Source organism: Dreissena polymorpha, chromosome 2, assembly GCF_020536995.1.
Source record: "Dreissena polymorpha isolate Duluth1 chromosome 2, UMN_Dpol_1.0, whole genome shotgun sequence".
Lineage (NCBI taxonomy): Eukaryota > Metazoa > Mollusca > Bivalvia > Myida > Dreissenidae > Dreissena > Dreissena polymorpha.
Window position 1 is genome coordinate 130,602,103 of NC_068356.1, and position 17,018 is coordinate 130,619,120.

General features: G+C 34.0%; 1 protein-coding gene across 4 annotated transcripts in view; it reads right to left on the reverse strand.

Annotated features, from left to right (window-relative positions):
- Positions 1–122: 122 nt before the first annotated feature.
- LOC127868995 (MICAL-like protein 1) overlaps positions 123–17,018 on the reverse strand; it is a 65,456-nt gene continuing 48,560 nt past the window's right edge. For 3 of the 4 annotated variants that reach the window (XM_052411237.1, XM_052411238.1, XM_052411236.1), the window contains 5 exons: positions 11,045–11,118; positions 9,843–9,957; positions 8,985–9,031; positions 8,595–8,648; positions 123–3,285 (listed from right to left, as the gene is read on the reverse strand). In XM_052411237.1, coding sequence (XP_052267197.1) covers positions 3,254–3,285; positions 8,595–8,648; positions 8,985–9,031; positions 9,843–9,957; positions 11,045–11,118 — 322 coding nt within the window. In that variant the 3' untranslated portion in view covers positions 123–3,253. The remainder of the gene's footprint in view (positions 3,286–8,594; positions 8,649–8,984; positions 9,032–9,842; positions 9,958–11,044; positions 11,119–17,018) is intronic. The other variant, XM_052411239.1, reaches the window with a different exon arrangement.

A 17,018-nucleotide genomic window follows, 5' to 3' on the forward strand; every position in this document is an offset into this window, starting at 1 on the left:
AAAGTGGTAAAAGGAACTGTCAATTTGACTTCAACAACATCCACTGGTTATTAAAAGAGACGTCATATTAATAAAAGATTCTGATTGGTCAATTATCACAGCCAATACAAAGTACACAGAACTAAAAACTTGAATCATTTTATTTTCCAAAACAAGAAAAATAACAATGTACTGATCATATAATCAAATGATTATGCCACTTGCAAGCCTATTTGGCTATGGCACAAAACTCCCACTAACAAACATGGTCAACACCTCAAACAGTGCTCTCTAAGTTGGAATGTGAACATTCAATCAAAGATATTTCGTAAAAATGCAATGATGTATCAGAATTTTAAACATAAGAAATACAATGAAAAAACTTAGTATCACAGATTCTGCACATGGGCATTTTGAAACACTGATTTTACAAAAACAACATTGCGTTTATCAGATCTTTAAAAAAAAAGTATCAAATATCTGGATAAACATTAACAAACTGGTTTAATTTGAGAAAAAAATCCTAATATATACACAAAATTAATGTTCAGTTCTGCATGATTATGTAATATCATTTTCCAGACACTATAAAATAAGATACTTACCGGTACTGATTTATGCTTCGCTTAAAATAATCACCAAGGAAAGTTGTTGTGTTCTATGAAAGAACACAAAAATATATTTATGCAACACACTTTTAGCAGGAAAATATAGTTCACTTCATTTTCTATAAATAAATGTGTATTTCAAATGTTGGTTTGCAAAGATTTAAGATTCTGTATGATTTTTTATTTATTTTTTTAGTATTTTAGGTGGACCTGACGATAAAACTTGTATCTGAAACAAAGTTAAGTAAAAGTACCACTCGACCATGTATGTTTTAATACATATTGATGGATTAAATTAAGAATAATAATGAATGGTGCTCCAAAATCCTTTTTGGCATTTTTAACAGTATTTCAGTAATATCGCAGCTGACAGTTTACAAACTCACACTTCTGTGTTAACTGGTGTACCTTAGTGCACATACCCATGCCAGATACCAAAAACTCCCTAACTTGAACCAGAGGTTGGAGGAGAAAGGATTTCACCACCGATATAAACACAAGCAATATTTCAGGCGAAGGATCTAACCCGCAATCCTCAAAATGGTCCAGTGCTCTAGCAGCTGATCTTATTGGCCAGGTTTCTATTTAAAAGTTGCTGTACCACAAAACAAAAATATTATGCCTCAGTTTTCGACACAATTAGCAAAGAAATGTAATGTTTAATATGTTCCAAGTGTCTTTTTATATATATCAATTTTTGTCCACTACCGGTGAAACCGGAGGGGAATTATGGTTTGCGCTCTGTGTGTCCGTCAGTCAGTCAGTCTGTCCCACTTTTCTGGATCTTGCGATAACTTTAAAAGTTCTTAATATTTTTTCATAAACTTGAAACATGGATAGATGGCAATATGGAGATTATGCGAGTCATTTCATGTTGTTCCTACGTCAAAAATTCTGGTTGCTATGGCAACAAATATAAAAAATAATAATCTGACGATGGTGGAATTTCATCAGTAGTGTATTTCTTTTGACAATAGTCTTGTTTATATTATTATATCATAATTATAAATTTAGCATATTTTTACATTACAAAATACTTTTTACCAAAACCAGTATGGAAACCAAATGTTTCTATTCAATAAAAATAGCACAGACTTTAATGCTTCATCTTTGCTAGGCCAATCAGTGAAAAGGGGCGAAATACAGCAAATGAATCACCCCACAGTGTCCCAATAACAAATAAAATATAGTTTTTATAAAAAGGAAAACTGCGATATTCCAATTCTATTTCTTTACTTTCAAAGTATTGAGAGCTCTGGCACAAAATTATTTAGATAAAACTCAATTTAATAAGAAAATTATAACAAAAACAACTTTTATCAGTTTGTTTTTAGTTTTACTTCATTCAGTATGATTTACCCATTTAAAGATTCGAAATCATACCTATTGTATTCTTGCTAAAAACTATTAAAAATCAGTTATAGACACCAGTTTAAGGCCATTAGCTGACTTGTGTACAGTATTTATGTTAAAGTGCAAACATTGTACAATGAGAAATATTGTACTGGCATTTCTTGAATCATGATTTATATTTAAATATACAACATCTTAGATTTGAAAACCTTATGAAATACAAAGAAATGTTTCTAATGCAAGTTGAAGGTGTGTCAATTTCATACAAATAGGTAAAATAATACTAGTAAATAGCACACCAATTGAGTACATTACAAACAGGAACAATTATTAGCACCATTATAGAGACATCTGAATGAAAATTATAACAAAAACACACATTAGTAAGTAGAACAATTTGTTTACAAACTCAATGCCATATTTTTAAGAGTTATAGTTTTTAATGAAAATATGTGTCTAACTTTTGTTAAATACTAGTAAGTAATGTAATGACTCCTGTTTTTCCTTTATATAAGTTTTTTGTTTTGATGAAACAATTTTTATCCTTGGTTTGATATTTGACCATTGACTATAATTGTTGAATGTTAATTGATACATAATCCCTTTAATTAATTTTTGCTTCATACTTATTACTAGTCGCAATTAGAGTGAATAGTAACCTGTATACTAAATCAACTAACAAGTATATACATGTACAACAAATAAAGTGATCAAAGATAATGATACATTCAACAGATATTATTTTTCAAATAAATTAAAGCAAGTTTTCATTATAAAACTGTTCAACCAGCTCAACAATTCTAAGTAAGATATACAAGCTTTACTTCAACCCTCAAGTCACAGATATCAATTCAATGACACATATTATGTTGCAAATGTATACTGGTCTTAGTGTTCAAATATCACTGGTCTCAGAAAACCAAATCTTCACCTCATAGCACTACTCTTCCAGAGTTCTGTGTCACAGTGTGTTATTCCGTCTCAATGCAGCTGATCTCCTTAGTTTTAAAAACCAAACTTGTTGCACAAATTGTGTTCAAATTAGGCATGTCCATGAAACGCAAAATTGGTATTTGAATATTTATTCATCAAAGTATTTGAATATTCAATTGCCTGGAAGGCAATACATGTAAACAGCGTGTATATCATGTTTAATATGACAAATACACAGCTTAGTAATGGCACATTTCACTGTTTCATGCCTTCTATCATGAATACATGATCAACATGTATTACAAGTATATCACACATCCCCAGTCACACTGGAGATTCATCCAGAATATTTGTATCTGCATTCATTCTGCGCATATTAGCTACCTGACTAGCTTCTTTCCTTTTGACAGACCTGCAACAAAGCAACAATTATTATATTCTTTGTGCTATGGCTGGCGATTTTACACATTGACATGTTTTAAACACTGAAAATATAAAGATACTTGTACAAATAATGACTTTTTACAATGGCATATATGGAAAAATATAATAAAAGATATCAAATTGTACATTTAAAGTGGGTATATAAACTATTTAACCCTTCACCACTTAGATACATATTTTTATGCATTACTAGATTCGAGTTTTTAAGGTTTCATTTCCAACCCTTAGATACTGGTGAGCAGCAAACAGCATAAAACCTGAATAGACTGCAAGTTACTCGCAGACTGTTCTGGTTTTATGCTGTTTGTACATAGCCATTTTCACTTTGCTTCTGAGTGGGAAAGGGTCTATGTGAATCTCTCATTTGCGCATACTCTGGACGGATGAATATGAACAAGTAAAGGCAAATAAAAGAAATAAACAGTTATATATGTTCCAATTTTTTATTAATTAAGGTCCATAATGGCCGTTAAGCGATCACCTGAGTTCATGGACAATTATTTAAGACATGACCTGAATATCTAGTTTTTGACCCTGCTTGACCCAGATTCAAACATGGACTTCACATTGTTAAGATAAACATTCTGAACAAGTTTAATCAAGACTGAATGTTCACAAGGTTTGTTACGATTTGAACTTGTGACCTAGTTTGTTTACGCTGTGACCCAGATTTTATCTTAGCCTTAATATTGTCAAGATAAGCATTTTGACCAAGCTTTATCAAGATTGATTAATAAATGTGGCCTCAAGAGTGGAAACATGTTTGTTCTAAGAAACAATCTGGTGACCAAGTTTCTTAACTATTATGACCCAGCTTTGGAACTCAACCTAGATATTGTCCAGATGAACATTCTGGCCAAGTTTCATCAAGATTGAGTCATACATATGGCCTCTTGACCGGTACAAAGGTTTCTCTATGAATTAATCTAGTTTTTAGGCGCAAAAGCTCAACATTCAAACTTGGCCTTGAAATTTTCTAGATAAACACTCTACCCAAGTTTCGTCAAGGTTGGATGTACATGAGACCTCTAGAGTGGTAATGAGCTTAAAATAGACGACGTACACTGCACGACAACATACGCTGAACAAAATGTGACCACTTGAGCTAACCATGAGCACTTCATGCCCACGTGAGCACATTTCTTTTAACTGTATAATGTACAAATATATTCCTAGCGCTGGACTTACACCAACACTGATGGAGAACATCTGCACAAAACAACAATTGTTTGGATTTCTATAAAGTGTAGATGTCTTATTTTAGGTTATATTGAGGTTTTGACTGTAATACATAATTTTGTGACACTTTAATTACAAGGCTTTTCTCTTGATTATATTCGAGTTTGATATCTTTCATATTTTACTTCCATCATGTTCTATTTAAAGTTGATTAGATTGACAAGAGCCATTTTAGTCTCAACCACACAAAAAATACTATAAAATATTAACACTGCTGGATTTAGGGGTACTTAAATAGTAAGGAAACATTTAAAGGCCAATTCTGATAATTCATGGACCACACAAAACAATTTGTGGTATGATTAAGCGAGTTATTGAGCTTGGTCAACAAACTATTGTACAGGATCATTTTAGCTGATATTATATTGAAGGACACATTATTATAACACATATTTTGGTGAAGATTATATGTAACTTGTTTATGCAAGAAATATAAACAAGAAACTCAAAGCAACTGAAATTCAATATGAATAAACTTCAGAAAGATAACAAACATGGTAGCTTCTTATTATGATATGTTAAGTTTGCAGATTGTTAAACAACACATTCCTGAATGATTATCAAAACAAAATGCAATAATTACATACAGTATTTAACACAACCCATACATACTTCTCACCTTTATATGAGTTTTAATAGAAAACACAACAAAGTTTGAATTTTTAAGTTTGTTTATTTATCTATATTTTGTCATTTATTGCACACACCATAACAAGCTATTCATTATTTTATTTTTATTTTTTTAATTAGGAAGTGAAAAAATCATGCAGTTGCTATTGTGCCTGTAATAGTTGCACACACTTTTGAACAATAGAACTTGTGGTATACATGCAAAGAAAAACAACCATCATGCAGTTTTGAGAAAATATATGTAGGGAAAATAGTAATAAATGTCTGAAGGTTATATTGACAACCTTTACTTAATAATTAAACAAGAGGGCCTGAAAGTCCCAAAGTCGCTCACCTGAGATAACAAGATATTATTGGGACCAATCTTCTGACCAAGTTTCATGAAGATCGGAAAATAAATGTGGCCTCTAGAGTGTTAACAAGGTTTTACTATAGCCATATAAGGAAAAATGCCCCGCCCCCTGGTGGCCATGTTTTTCAACTAACCAACATCATTTTTGAACTAGTCCAAGATGTTGTTAGGATGAACCTTCTCACCAAGTTTCATGAAGATCAGACAATAAATGTGGCCTCTAGTGTGTTAACAAGATTTTACTATAGCCATATATAGCCATATAAGGAAAAATGCCCCGCCCCTTGGCAGCCATGTTTTTCCACCCATCATGACCATTTTCAAACTCGTCAGAGATATCTATAAAATCGATATTTGGAACAAATTTTATGAATGTAAGGCAAAAAATGTAATTCTAGAGTGTTCACAAGCTTTTTTTTACTATATAAATATAAGGAAAATGACCCCCCCCCCCTGGCGGCCATGTTTTTTTACTGATCCAAACCATTTTGGAACTCAACCGTCATATCCAGAAAACACATATTCTGACCAAATTTCATGAAGATTGGACCAAAAATGTGATTTCTGGAGTGTTCACATGTTTTCACTATATACATAGAGAGAAAACTGCCCTGTTCCCTGGGGTGGTTTTTTCACCGATCTGGACCATTTTCGAACTCGTCCGAGATATCAATGAAACCAATGTTTTGAGCAAGTTTCATGATGATTGGGCCAAAATTGTAACTTCTAGAGTGCAGTGTCCGAAACATTTCTTATTTTTCAGGTAGCCCACTGGGCTACCAATAAAAATATTTGGTAGCCCATAAAATTTACCTACAAAATGATAAGAGGCAAGTTTTCATCTTTATTTTATTTCTTTATTTATATATACATAATATGTATACATAGATATACATATACATAATACAGCAAGTAGTCTGATGTACACAGTCAATATCATAAATTAATGTTACAGTACAGGCACTGTGAACTTATACAAAACGCCTGTTCGCGGTGTTCACTTTGCCCGATGGGTGACATTTCGAGAAGGAGGGGGGGGGGGGGTGGACACGCTACTGACCACGGTGTTCAGCGAACACCCGAAATCGCCGCAATTGCACACTATCGTTAACGGGAACATCCGCGATCACCGCGATGCTGCGCAGCCACCGTAAACACCTGTCTGCGAGAGTCATTCACGCGTTTTAAATGTAAATGTACAAAAAAAATCATATACTACATGTACATATTAAATGTATGTGCACATGTATGCGTACTTAAATCGGACAGTACGTAAAGTCAGAAACGTAAATAAAGCGTTTAGATGATCAATACTATGGACTCTTATGGTGTTGATCAATGCAATTGCCCTTTTTAACAACAAATACCAAGTTTCAAAGAAATCAAGAGTATTAAATAATTTATTTACTCGTGTCCGACTTTAAGTACTGTCCGAATTTACGTATTGCATCTGTATGTAACGACACTTGTGGGCAGTCAGTATACAATACAATAATTGTTTCAACAATGAAAGAACTGATACAGCGTAACGGTAACGATACAGCGTGTTTACATGAGATTTTATTAAGAGGAAATGTCCATGCCAAATAATTCACGAGATACCCTGGTACTTCAGTTGAAATTCACAAAGAAACTTTTAATGGACATTAAATGATCTCAATGTTGTACCTGCTACGAATTTTTATTTACAAATAAATACACCCACGCCAATTTTCGCACGATTTTTATCTGGACAAAGAAATTCATTTATTAAATGTAGAATTTGTTACCTAAATAGCTGTACACGACGCGTGCAAACCATGTCAGACTGTCAGGTGATTTACGCATGTTGCAATACAATGGTCCTGATTGTGAGCTTATTTCATCATATCTTTAAATAGAACCATATGCCGAAATTTATTTGACACTTACGAAAATTTCAAACGTTTGTGTTTATGACTCTTATTGTCTATATTACCCACTTATAATTTGGTTTTAAAAATATAAATCGGGCATATATGGGACTATCGATTTACAGTCGCTCCTTTAATCCAATCATTAATTGACAATGCAAACTAATTAGCAGGTGTTAACCGCGTTCACCGTTGTAATTAATATTCATGTTTGGTTTTGTTTATGTTTTGAAGAATCCGCTATTGTTTTGATTTACTTAATGTTCGGCGTCCTTGGATATTTAGCGACATCAAAAGCTTTGTTGCTATCACTCATTGTTGCGGTTAACAAAGAAGTCCAAATTGCGAAAATGTGCGCAAACTATCCAACTGGCTCTCATTATATTATTAGCAGACGACAAATGTTGATTCTGATTGGATGATTAAAATACACTGTTACTGTTTACAATCGACATTACCGCAAGTGATCGGTGACTGATTAGATAATTGATTGCACTTTGTTATCGGATTATAAGCAATACACAGTGTACAAACACATGGTCAGCGTGTTTATTTTAAATATGTCTGTCAATAAACCAGGCTACCACTCTTATAGATTTAAAGTAGCCCGGCGGGCGTGACCTGGAAATTTTCAGTAGCCCGATGAAAAATTTCGGTAGCCCCCGGGCTCCGGGCAATGGATTTCTCGGACACTGAGAGTGTTAACAAGGTTTCTCTATAGCCCTATAAGGAATACTGCCCCGCCCTCAAGCGGCCATGTTTTTCAACGGACCGGAACCATTTTTGGACTCAACCAAAAAATCATTTAGACAAACATTTTGACAAACTTACATGAAGATTTGGCATCAAATGTGACTTCTACAGTGTTCACAAGGTTTTTCCAGTTTCGAACTCAGTAAAGTTATCAATGGGACAAATGTTCTGACCAAGTTTCATGAAGATCAGACAATAAATGTGGCCTCTAGAGTATTCACAAGGCAAAATGTTGACGACAGACGACGCACGATGGAAAAAGGCGATCACAAAAGCTCACCATGTGCATGTTGTGATCAGGTGAGCTAAAAATAACTAGTACTACATCATTATATTTTCCCTACAACATCTAAGGGAGGAAAGTAAGTAAAACTTAAGTATTTTCAAGTGAGGGGAAATAACTCTTCTCACCAAATTTTAAGCCTTTCTTTTTCTTTGGCGTTTGCTCGGGAATTTGTTTGAAAGCTTAATAATAAACACATGATTATTCATAGCTTTACTTTGGAATCAAGAAACGTTTTAAGTCATCCATTTCATTAGACCGTTCTGGGTATTTATTTTGGAATGGGTAAACAATGAATGAAGAAAATGTCAAAGGCTTAAAAAAAATGTACCAAGCATATAAAACTCATCTTGTTCAAGGAATACAATTTTTTGTTGCAAAATGATCAGAATATACATCTCTCCCTGAGTAAAATTCATTATTGATGCAAATAAATAATATTGTAATGATTTTATTGAAATACAAAAGATATATTATGGCTTTGTCAATAAATGAACACAAACTAAAGAAAACATTACCTTTCATTTTCAACATTGCCTCGATCTCATGGTCTTCTTCCAAATACCTGAAAAGTAATGTTAAGATTTCACATGTATGACTTAGACGAGGATTTGTATCCATATAATCCTATATATTATGAATTAAACTTTTTTCACTAAATTTATTACACTAAGCAAAGAGCACTTAATGCTGATTAAAACCCTTCAACTATGGAATATCAAAATGTCATTGTTATACCTATTTTCAAATGATTAAAACCCTACAACTATGGAATATCAAAATGTCATTGTTATACCTATTTTCAAATGATTAAAACCCTACAATTATGGAATATCAAAATGTCATTGTTACACCTATTTTCAAATGAAGACTAATGCAAGTAGATGCTCGCGTGTGCATGATATAATGAGTTTGTGGGTCAATATTAATGATTTTCCTAAGTCTGTCCCATAAGACTATAAAAGTTCTCAACCTCAAACACAGGCTAAACTTAAAGAAAATACCATTTGTTTTAAATATTTTACCTTTGATTTGAATGTGTTAATATTGAAGATTTCAAGATTACAGCTCAAGAATGGAATTTAAAAATATTCGAAGTTGTAGGGTCAAATCTATCCATGTACATCTATAAGTGAAGGCCCGTTTCAGTGTATTGTTACCTCAGCCTGTCCTGGTCTAATGTATATGTCTAAGTCATGGCCTATTTTAGTGTATTGTTACCTCAGCCTGTCCTGGTCTGATGTACATGTATAAGTCACAGCCCATTTTAGTGTATTGTTACCTCAGCCTGTCCTGGTCTGATGTACATGTATAAGTGACGGCCTGTTTTAGTGTATTGTTACCTCAGCCTGTCCTGGTCTACAGTGCATTGTTACCTCAGCCTGTCCTGGTCTATGCAATCTACAATCTTGTTCCTCTGATTGATGATCTCCATCTTCTTCTCAATCAGCTCTTCTTCCTCATTACGGTCCTCATCTGTCTTCTGATCCTCTACAAATTTACAAAAATAGTAAACAAAGGCTTCAAATCACTCCCAGTTTGCATGTATAAAAAATGTTGAAGATGAGGAACAATAATGGAAACTTGTCAAACACAAAAACGCCCATTAAAAACTCTGGTTTCATTGTTTTGAGAAGAATGTATTCATATATATTAAATGATTGCAAAAGAAGTAAGTAAAGTAAGTAAAACAATTTGAACTATTGGACTTTGATAGCTGGAAGTTTAATCTGTCAATTTGGATAATATTATGCCAATAAAGTTTATCAAAAAGATGCCAGATGATCCAACATAAATTGTTTTAGTAAATGAGCAGACATCATTTTCCTGTAGGCTGTCCACAGCCTGCTGCATGTGTTCCATTAATACGCCATATGTTTAAAGGATGGTACGACTCTGGCTTTAGCAATGGGTAAAACTTTTCTAAATGCATTGAAATCCTACAAATTGGAAGCAAATGTTGTTTTTTTTATGCTCATATGGACAACAAGTGCCACGCTCGGCTACGGGTGCATTTTTTTTTTTTTTAGAGGTCACAGTGACTTTGACCCCAAAATGGGTGTGGCGTGTAGAACTCATCAAGGTGCATCTACATATGACGTTTCAAAGTTGTAGGTGGAAGCACTTTGATTTTAGAGCCAATGTTAAGGTTTTAGCACGATGCGGACGTCAGACGGCGGACGGCAGACGACACGACGAGCTAGCTATGACAATACCTCGGGTTTCCGAAAATGCCGAGCTAAAAATGATATGATTTTAGTATGTTTGCAGGATGCCAAAACAAATAAAACGTATTAAGCTGTGAGTCAAAAACATGTAATCTTTTTATTCTCCAACAACGTTGAAATTTGATGGTATAAATTTATCAAAGATCAATTATTTCTTTAAAAAAAAATGAAATTTTCAATTTCTGAAAAAAAAAACAGTGACCAGATTCTTAAGACTAGAAGTGACCCATTTCATGAGAAAAAAAGTGACCAATAGCTCCACTTTCTCATAATGCCTTGTCTTTTTTCAAATCCTGAATGATAACAGTAATTATGCGAGCTATTTGAGGTTCAAGTGTGTGTCATCATACCTGGTGTCTCTACGAGGCGTCTTAGGTGAAGTTCCAGCTCGTCCTGCTCAATCTCCAGCTCTTGCTCACGATTCCTGTAACATATACATGTCAACATCTAGAGACATGCACTGTACTACATCGCAAAGCAACATCATTTGTGTGTACTGCAATCACGATCCTTTTCCTATTCTGAGCTGTGAAAAAATTAATTAATGCCATGACTATGTTCATAACAAAGCTGCAGTATATAATGCTACATCGCTTTCAATAAACAACAAGTGGGTCAAAGGTCTTAGATCCCTCACCTGAGACCTAAAGGAACTGATCTGTTTTTATCAGCTTTTGCGATGTTTTAACATTCTAAAACTCTGCCAAGATATCATTAAAAACATTCTTTGCAGGTTTTTTAATGATTGGGTAAAAAATGTGGCATATAGAGTGTTTGCTTTTGAGTTAATATTACTCAGTGCCATACTTTTTGAAACCATGTGACCCAGTTCCAAACTCTGCCAAAATGTAATTAGGACACATGTTCTGGAAAAAGTTTCATAAAGATTGAGCCTAAACTATGGACTCCTGAGTCCCACAAGCTTTTTCTTTATTTTTGATTTTACATAACCTTCTTTCAATCTCGGCAGATGCACATGGCTTCTAGAGTGTTTGCAAGCTTTTTCTTTAACTTGATTTAATGACCTATTTTTTTTACTGCAGCTGAATTTGAAGAAAAAATGTAGCAACTAGAGTGTTTACAAGCTTTTTCTATAATTTGATCTAGCAACATCCCTTATCCCTTATGACCCAGGTTTAAACTTGGCTGATATGTGATTGGGACAAATGTTATGACCATGTCTACATGGAACATGGGCAATAAATATAAATATGGCCTCTAGAGTTTTTATAAGATAAATGTTGACAGTGGCTGACAAACAAAAGGTGATAACAAAAGCTCACAATGAGCAAAGTGTTCTCAGGTGAGCTAAACATGATAAAAACTCTTTCTTGTCCTTAAAACAACTATAATTGTTTTATTGCATGGGCTAAAGATATGTGCACAGGTAGGTCTGCTGACATGGTTGACGATATGTCTCACTTTTTAAGGGTTACAGAATGGTAGCACTGGTGGCTATTCTACACTCAACCATAAGTCTGTTATCCATGAGTGACAATATATACACAATATTGGGAATGTCATGGGTAGCTTGGAACACTAACACCATTCAAGCATTAGCACAGGGACAAGTTTAATTTTGGATTATTGGCTTGCCACTCAATTAATTACAATTTAAGAAAAAATATTTATCATACATGCCATAATTTTTCAGACCAATTCCGGGACATTGAGTTAAATTGTCCGGGACTTTTGCCGATTTTCTGGGACATGTATAAAATATGCGATATTTATAGACATATGCATTTTTGGTACGTTTTTTTTGTTTCGCATCGTTAATTGCAAAAGTTCGAAAGTCTATCCGAAAAACACTTGATCTATTTACGTCAAATTAAACATTACTACTAACGTTACTAGATACAAGCGACGTGTTTTCAGTGTAAGCGTTCTAAACATAGATGGTGACGTCACTGCGTTATTGTTTAAGACCGGTGTGTAACGCGTAGTTGTTGATACGCCTTTATTCATTTATAACATTTATATAATAAAAAATACAACAATACAGTACGGTTAGATCGTCAACTCAAATCAATTCACAATACATACAACCAATCACAATATCATTTTTATATGCTTACTTTTTTACTCAACTTCTGTGTCGGTTAAACGTGCGAACATAAACTGCTTTTAATTTTTTACTCAGCGATGTTGGACTTCAGATGTGTGAAAAACTATCCTTTGCCCTTACGCAGTGGAAAATAATGAGGTAGTCAATTAAAGTCAATAAACAACCACATTAAACAATGCCGCCTTTTCGGTTTGACCGCGAACGTGAGACAATCGATTTTATAACAGGACCCCTGTTAATTGATCGATTTTGACACGTAGCGTAGTCTGCCTATTCGGGTAGGCATTGTCATGGAGACGCTGCAGATATAGACCGTTCCATAATCGATAAATTGACCGCCGCCATATTTTCAGTCACGCGACTGTCCGCCATTACACTGCTGCTAACTTGAGCGAGTCTGCGATTCCAAAAGCCAAAGACGTAGAGAATACCCGCTTCACCGTTGTCGGATAAATAAATTACTTAATGAATTAATGTGAGGCGATTATCACATTTTTGTTGTTTAAATGATTGTTTGAAGTTGAGATTGATTGTTACAAATAAAATGTTTAAAATGCTTTCGTGTATTTGTTTTTTTTTATCTGTAATCAAGTGGTAATCATCGGCGAAAATTTGCCGGTTCAGTCGCTCATACTATGTCTTTGATTAGACTTGTTACTTTTAACGTTTCACAAACAATTCACGCATGTATTGTTGTGTTGATTTTAATAGCCGCAACATCAAGCAGATTATATTTTAATTAATACTTATTTTAATTAATACTTATAAAAGATTCTGACGCAATTAATTACCGCCAATTGGTAAAAATCTGCATTCCAAAATCATTACATATTATATTAAGTATGATATTTTTGATACGCCTTCCATTATTTTTCTTGTTCTAACTGATATCAGAGATAAAAAATTGTGGTTTGGATTTATATTTATTTTTTTAGATGGAATTTTGTCACGTTAAAAAACGAGCTTTTTATCATGAGAGAGTGATATTGATCTTGACGACCTTTTATGTGATTATTTGGAAGATGAAGAGAATGCGATCTATGTGATATATCTATATTTTCATCTTTGAATCATTTAACAGCTATAAAGCTAAAAATACTAACAATTGTATTTTATAGGTCTTTGAAGTAACGCAAAACATATGGATAACGACACCAAATGTTTAGTCAATTAATCCACACAAAAAACTCCGATAAAAAACACCTAAATAATATTTCAAAAATATATTATTAAGCGCCAAACGAATTTATTAATACATTTATTTGCAACTTTTGCAGAAAAGCTTCAATAAATTACAATAGTAATACATCTAATTATAAAAATATAATTATCAATGGCATGAGGACGCTAGTGTGATAAATAAATGAGTGTTAGAAAGTGTAAGGAGTGCTTTGAAAATAAACATACTACAAAGCCATATTAAAAGCAAAGGACATGACAGTATTTACATGTAATTTTAATTTGATGGGTTTTGTACAAAGAATGACGCTATTGAGGAATATTAACATACAACTGAAAAAACACAACTTCATATGATGCAAATTGAACTGTGTACTCATGTATATTGAAAACTCGGTACTAGTGAGTATGAGTGACACATATCGAACATTTTAACACACATATATTTATATACATATATATATTTTTTAAATATTTTTTTACCTCTGTTTGGTGTCAAATGTAATTTATTGTTTTATGATATCGTTCGTGCATTGCCGTAACATCAAATCTTCATACGGAATGACGTATTTTTAATTAACCGATACCCGCTAAATACGTTAAATGTTTTATTTTTATATTTTTTTAAATACTTTATTTTTTCATAATTTAAACGGACTAGTATCTTTACGGTGTACAATTTCTGATATTCTATATTGGACATAACTTTTAATTTGTAAACTATGTAACATATCTTATTTACGCAACTGTTAAGTATGTCGGAGGTAAATTATCTTACCAAATGACTGCTTAATACTACCAGGAAGATGAGACATGGTGGCATCATCAATTGTGTTTAATGACCAGACTGTCATCTGCCACCCAGTGTGGTTTATGACACCATGTGGTTAGTAAAGTCTGGACAATATCTGATCAAAACGAGATAATCGGATTATGCAGAACAAAGGGGCAATTAAACACTGGAATGCAAAGGCATACACGATTTAAAGATTGATGCCAATAATCAAATGAAAAATATTACATTTAATTTAATTAAATGCTTTTTTAATGTGTCAATGTGTTAGTTTTCCAAAACAACCAAGACCATGTAATGACGGCCTTAGAATTTAGAAAGAAATTCATCCGTTGAATAATCGGTGCTCTCTTATATATGTTACCGATTGTTAAGCAGCAGTGTAATGGCGGACGCGGAGAGAATTCAGGGGAGATAATTATGTAATGACTAAATTATGGAACGGTCTATACACAGATTCGAGGTGCAGTTAAACCTAAGATAAGGTACATGTATATATTGGATTTTGTAAATTCCGGGACATTTGACAGATATCCGGGACAGCGGGACAAGTTCTTCATTTCCGGGACTGTCCCGGACAATCCGGGACGTATGGCATGTATGTATTTATAGTTCCATTGCCTCTAAAATAAATGGAGGCAAAGCTCTGTATAACAAGTGATCAATATGTTGTGGCCTTACAGTATTTTTGCACATTTTACAAGCTAACCTGGGATAATAACACAATCATTATTGGCATCTGGTAAACAAGATATGTGTTTGTCAGAAACACTATGTCCCCTTCTGCGCCACTATGAAGCTAAATATTTGACCTTTGACCTTGAAGGATGACCTTGACCTTTCACCACTCAAAATGTGCAGCTCCATGAGATACACATCATAACAAATATGAAGTTGCTATCTTCAATATTGCTAAAAGTTATAGCAAAATGTTAAAGTTAAGGCAAGCAAACACACCTACAGACAGGGCAAAAACAATATGTCCCCCACTATAGAGGGGGGGGACATAAAAAACATACACAAGAGGGCCTGAAAGGCCCAAAGTCGCTCACCTGAGATGACAAGATATTATTGGGACAAATCTTCTGACCAAGTTTCACGAAGATCAGAAAATAAATGTGGCCTCTAGAGTGTTAACAAGGTTTTACTATAGCCATATAAGGAAAAATGCCCCGCCCCCTGGCAGCCATGTTTTTCAACCAACCGGCATCATTTTTGAACTCGTCCAAGATATTATCGGGATGAATCTTCTGACCAAGTTTCATGAAGATCAAAAAATAAATGTGGCCCCTAAGAGTGTTTACAAGATTTTACTATAGCCATATAAGGAAAAATGCCCCGCCCCTTGGAAGCCATTTTTTTCAAGCAAACATAACTATTTTCGAACTCATCCAAGATATCATTGAGACCAATCTTCTGACCAAATTTCATGAAGATTGGACTATAAATGTGGACTCTAGAGTGTTAACAAGGTTTTACTACAGCCATATATAGCCATATAAGGAAAAATGCCTCGCACCTGGTGGCCATTTTTAAAAAGCAACCAAAACCATTTTTAAACTCATCCAAGATATCATTGGGACAAACTTCTGACCAAGTTTCATGATGATCGGGAAATAAATGTGACCTCTAGAGTGTTAACAAGGTATTACTAGAGCCATAAAAGGAAAATAGCCCCACCCCCGTGGTGGCAATGTTTTTCAACCAACCGGCATCATTTTTGAACTCATCCAAGATATTATTGGGATAAATCTTCTGACCATGTTTCATGAAGATCGGACTATAAATGTGGCCTCTAGAGTGTTAACAAGATTTTACAATAGCCTTATATAGCCATATAAGGAAAAATGCCCCGCCACATTAAGACAAATCTTCTGACCATATTTCATCATGATTGGACAATAAATGTGGCCTCTAGAGTGTTAACAAGGTTTTACTATAGCCATATAAGGAAAAATGCCCTGCCCCCTGGCGGCCATGTTTTTCAACCAACCGGCATCATTTTCGAACTCGTCCAAGATATTATTGGGATGAATCTTCTGACCAAGTTTCATAAAGATTGGACAATAAATGTGGCCTCTAGAGTGTTAACAAGATTTTACTATAGCCATATATAGCCATATAATGCGAAAATGCCCCGCCCCTTGGCAGCTATGTTTTTCAAGCAAAGGTTACCATTTTTGAACTAATCCAAGATATCAGTGGGACAAATCTTCTGAGCAAGTTTCATGAAGATCGGAAAATAAATGTGGCCTCTAGAGTGTTAACAAGGTTTTACTATAGC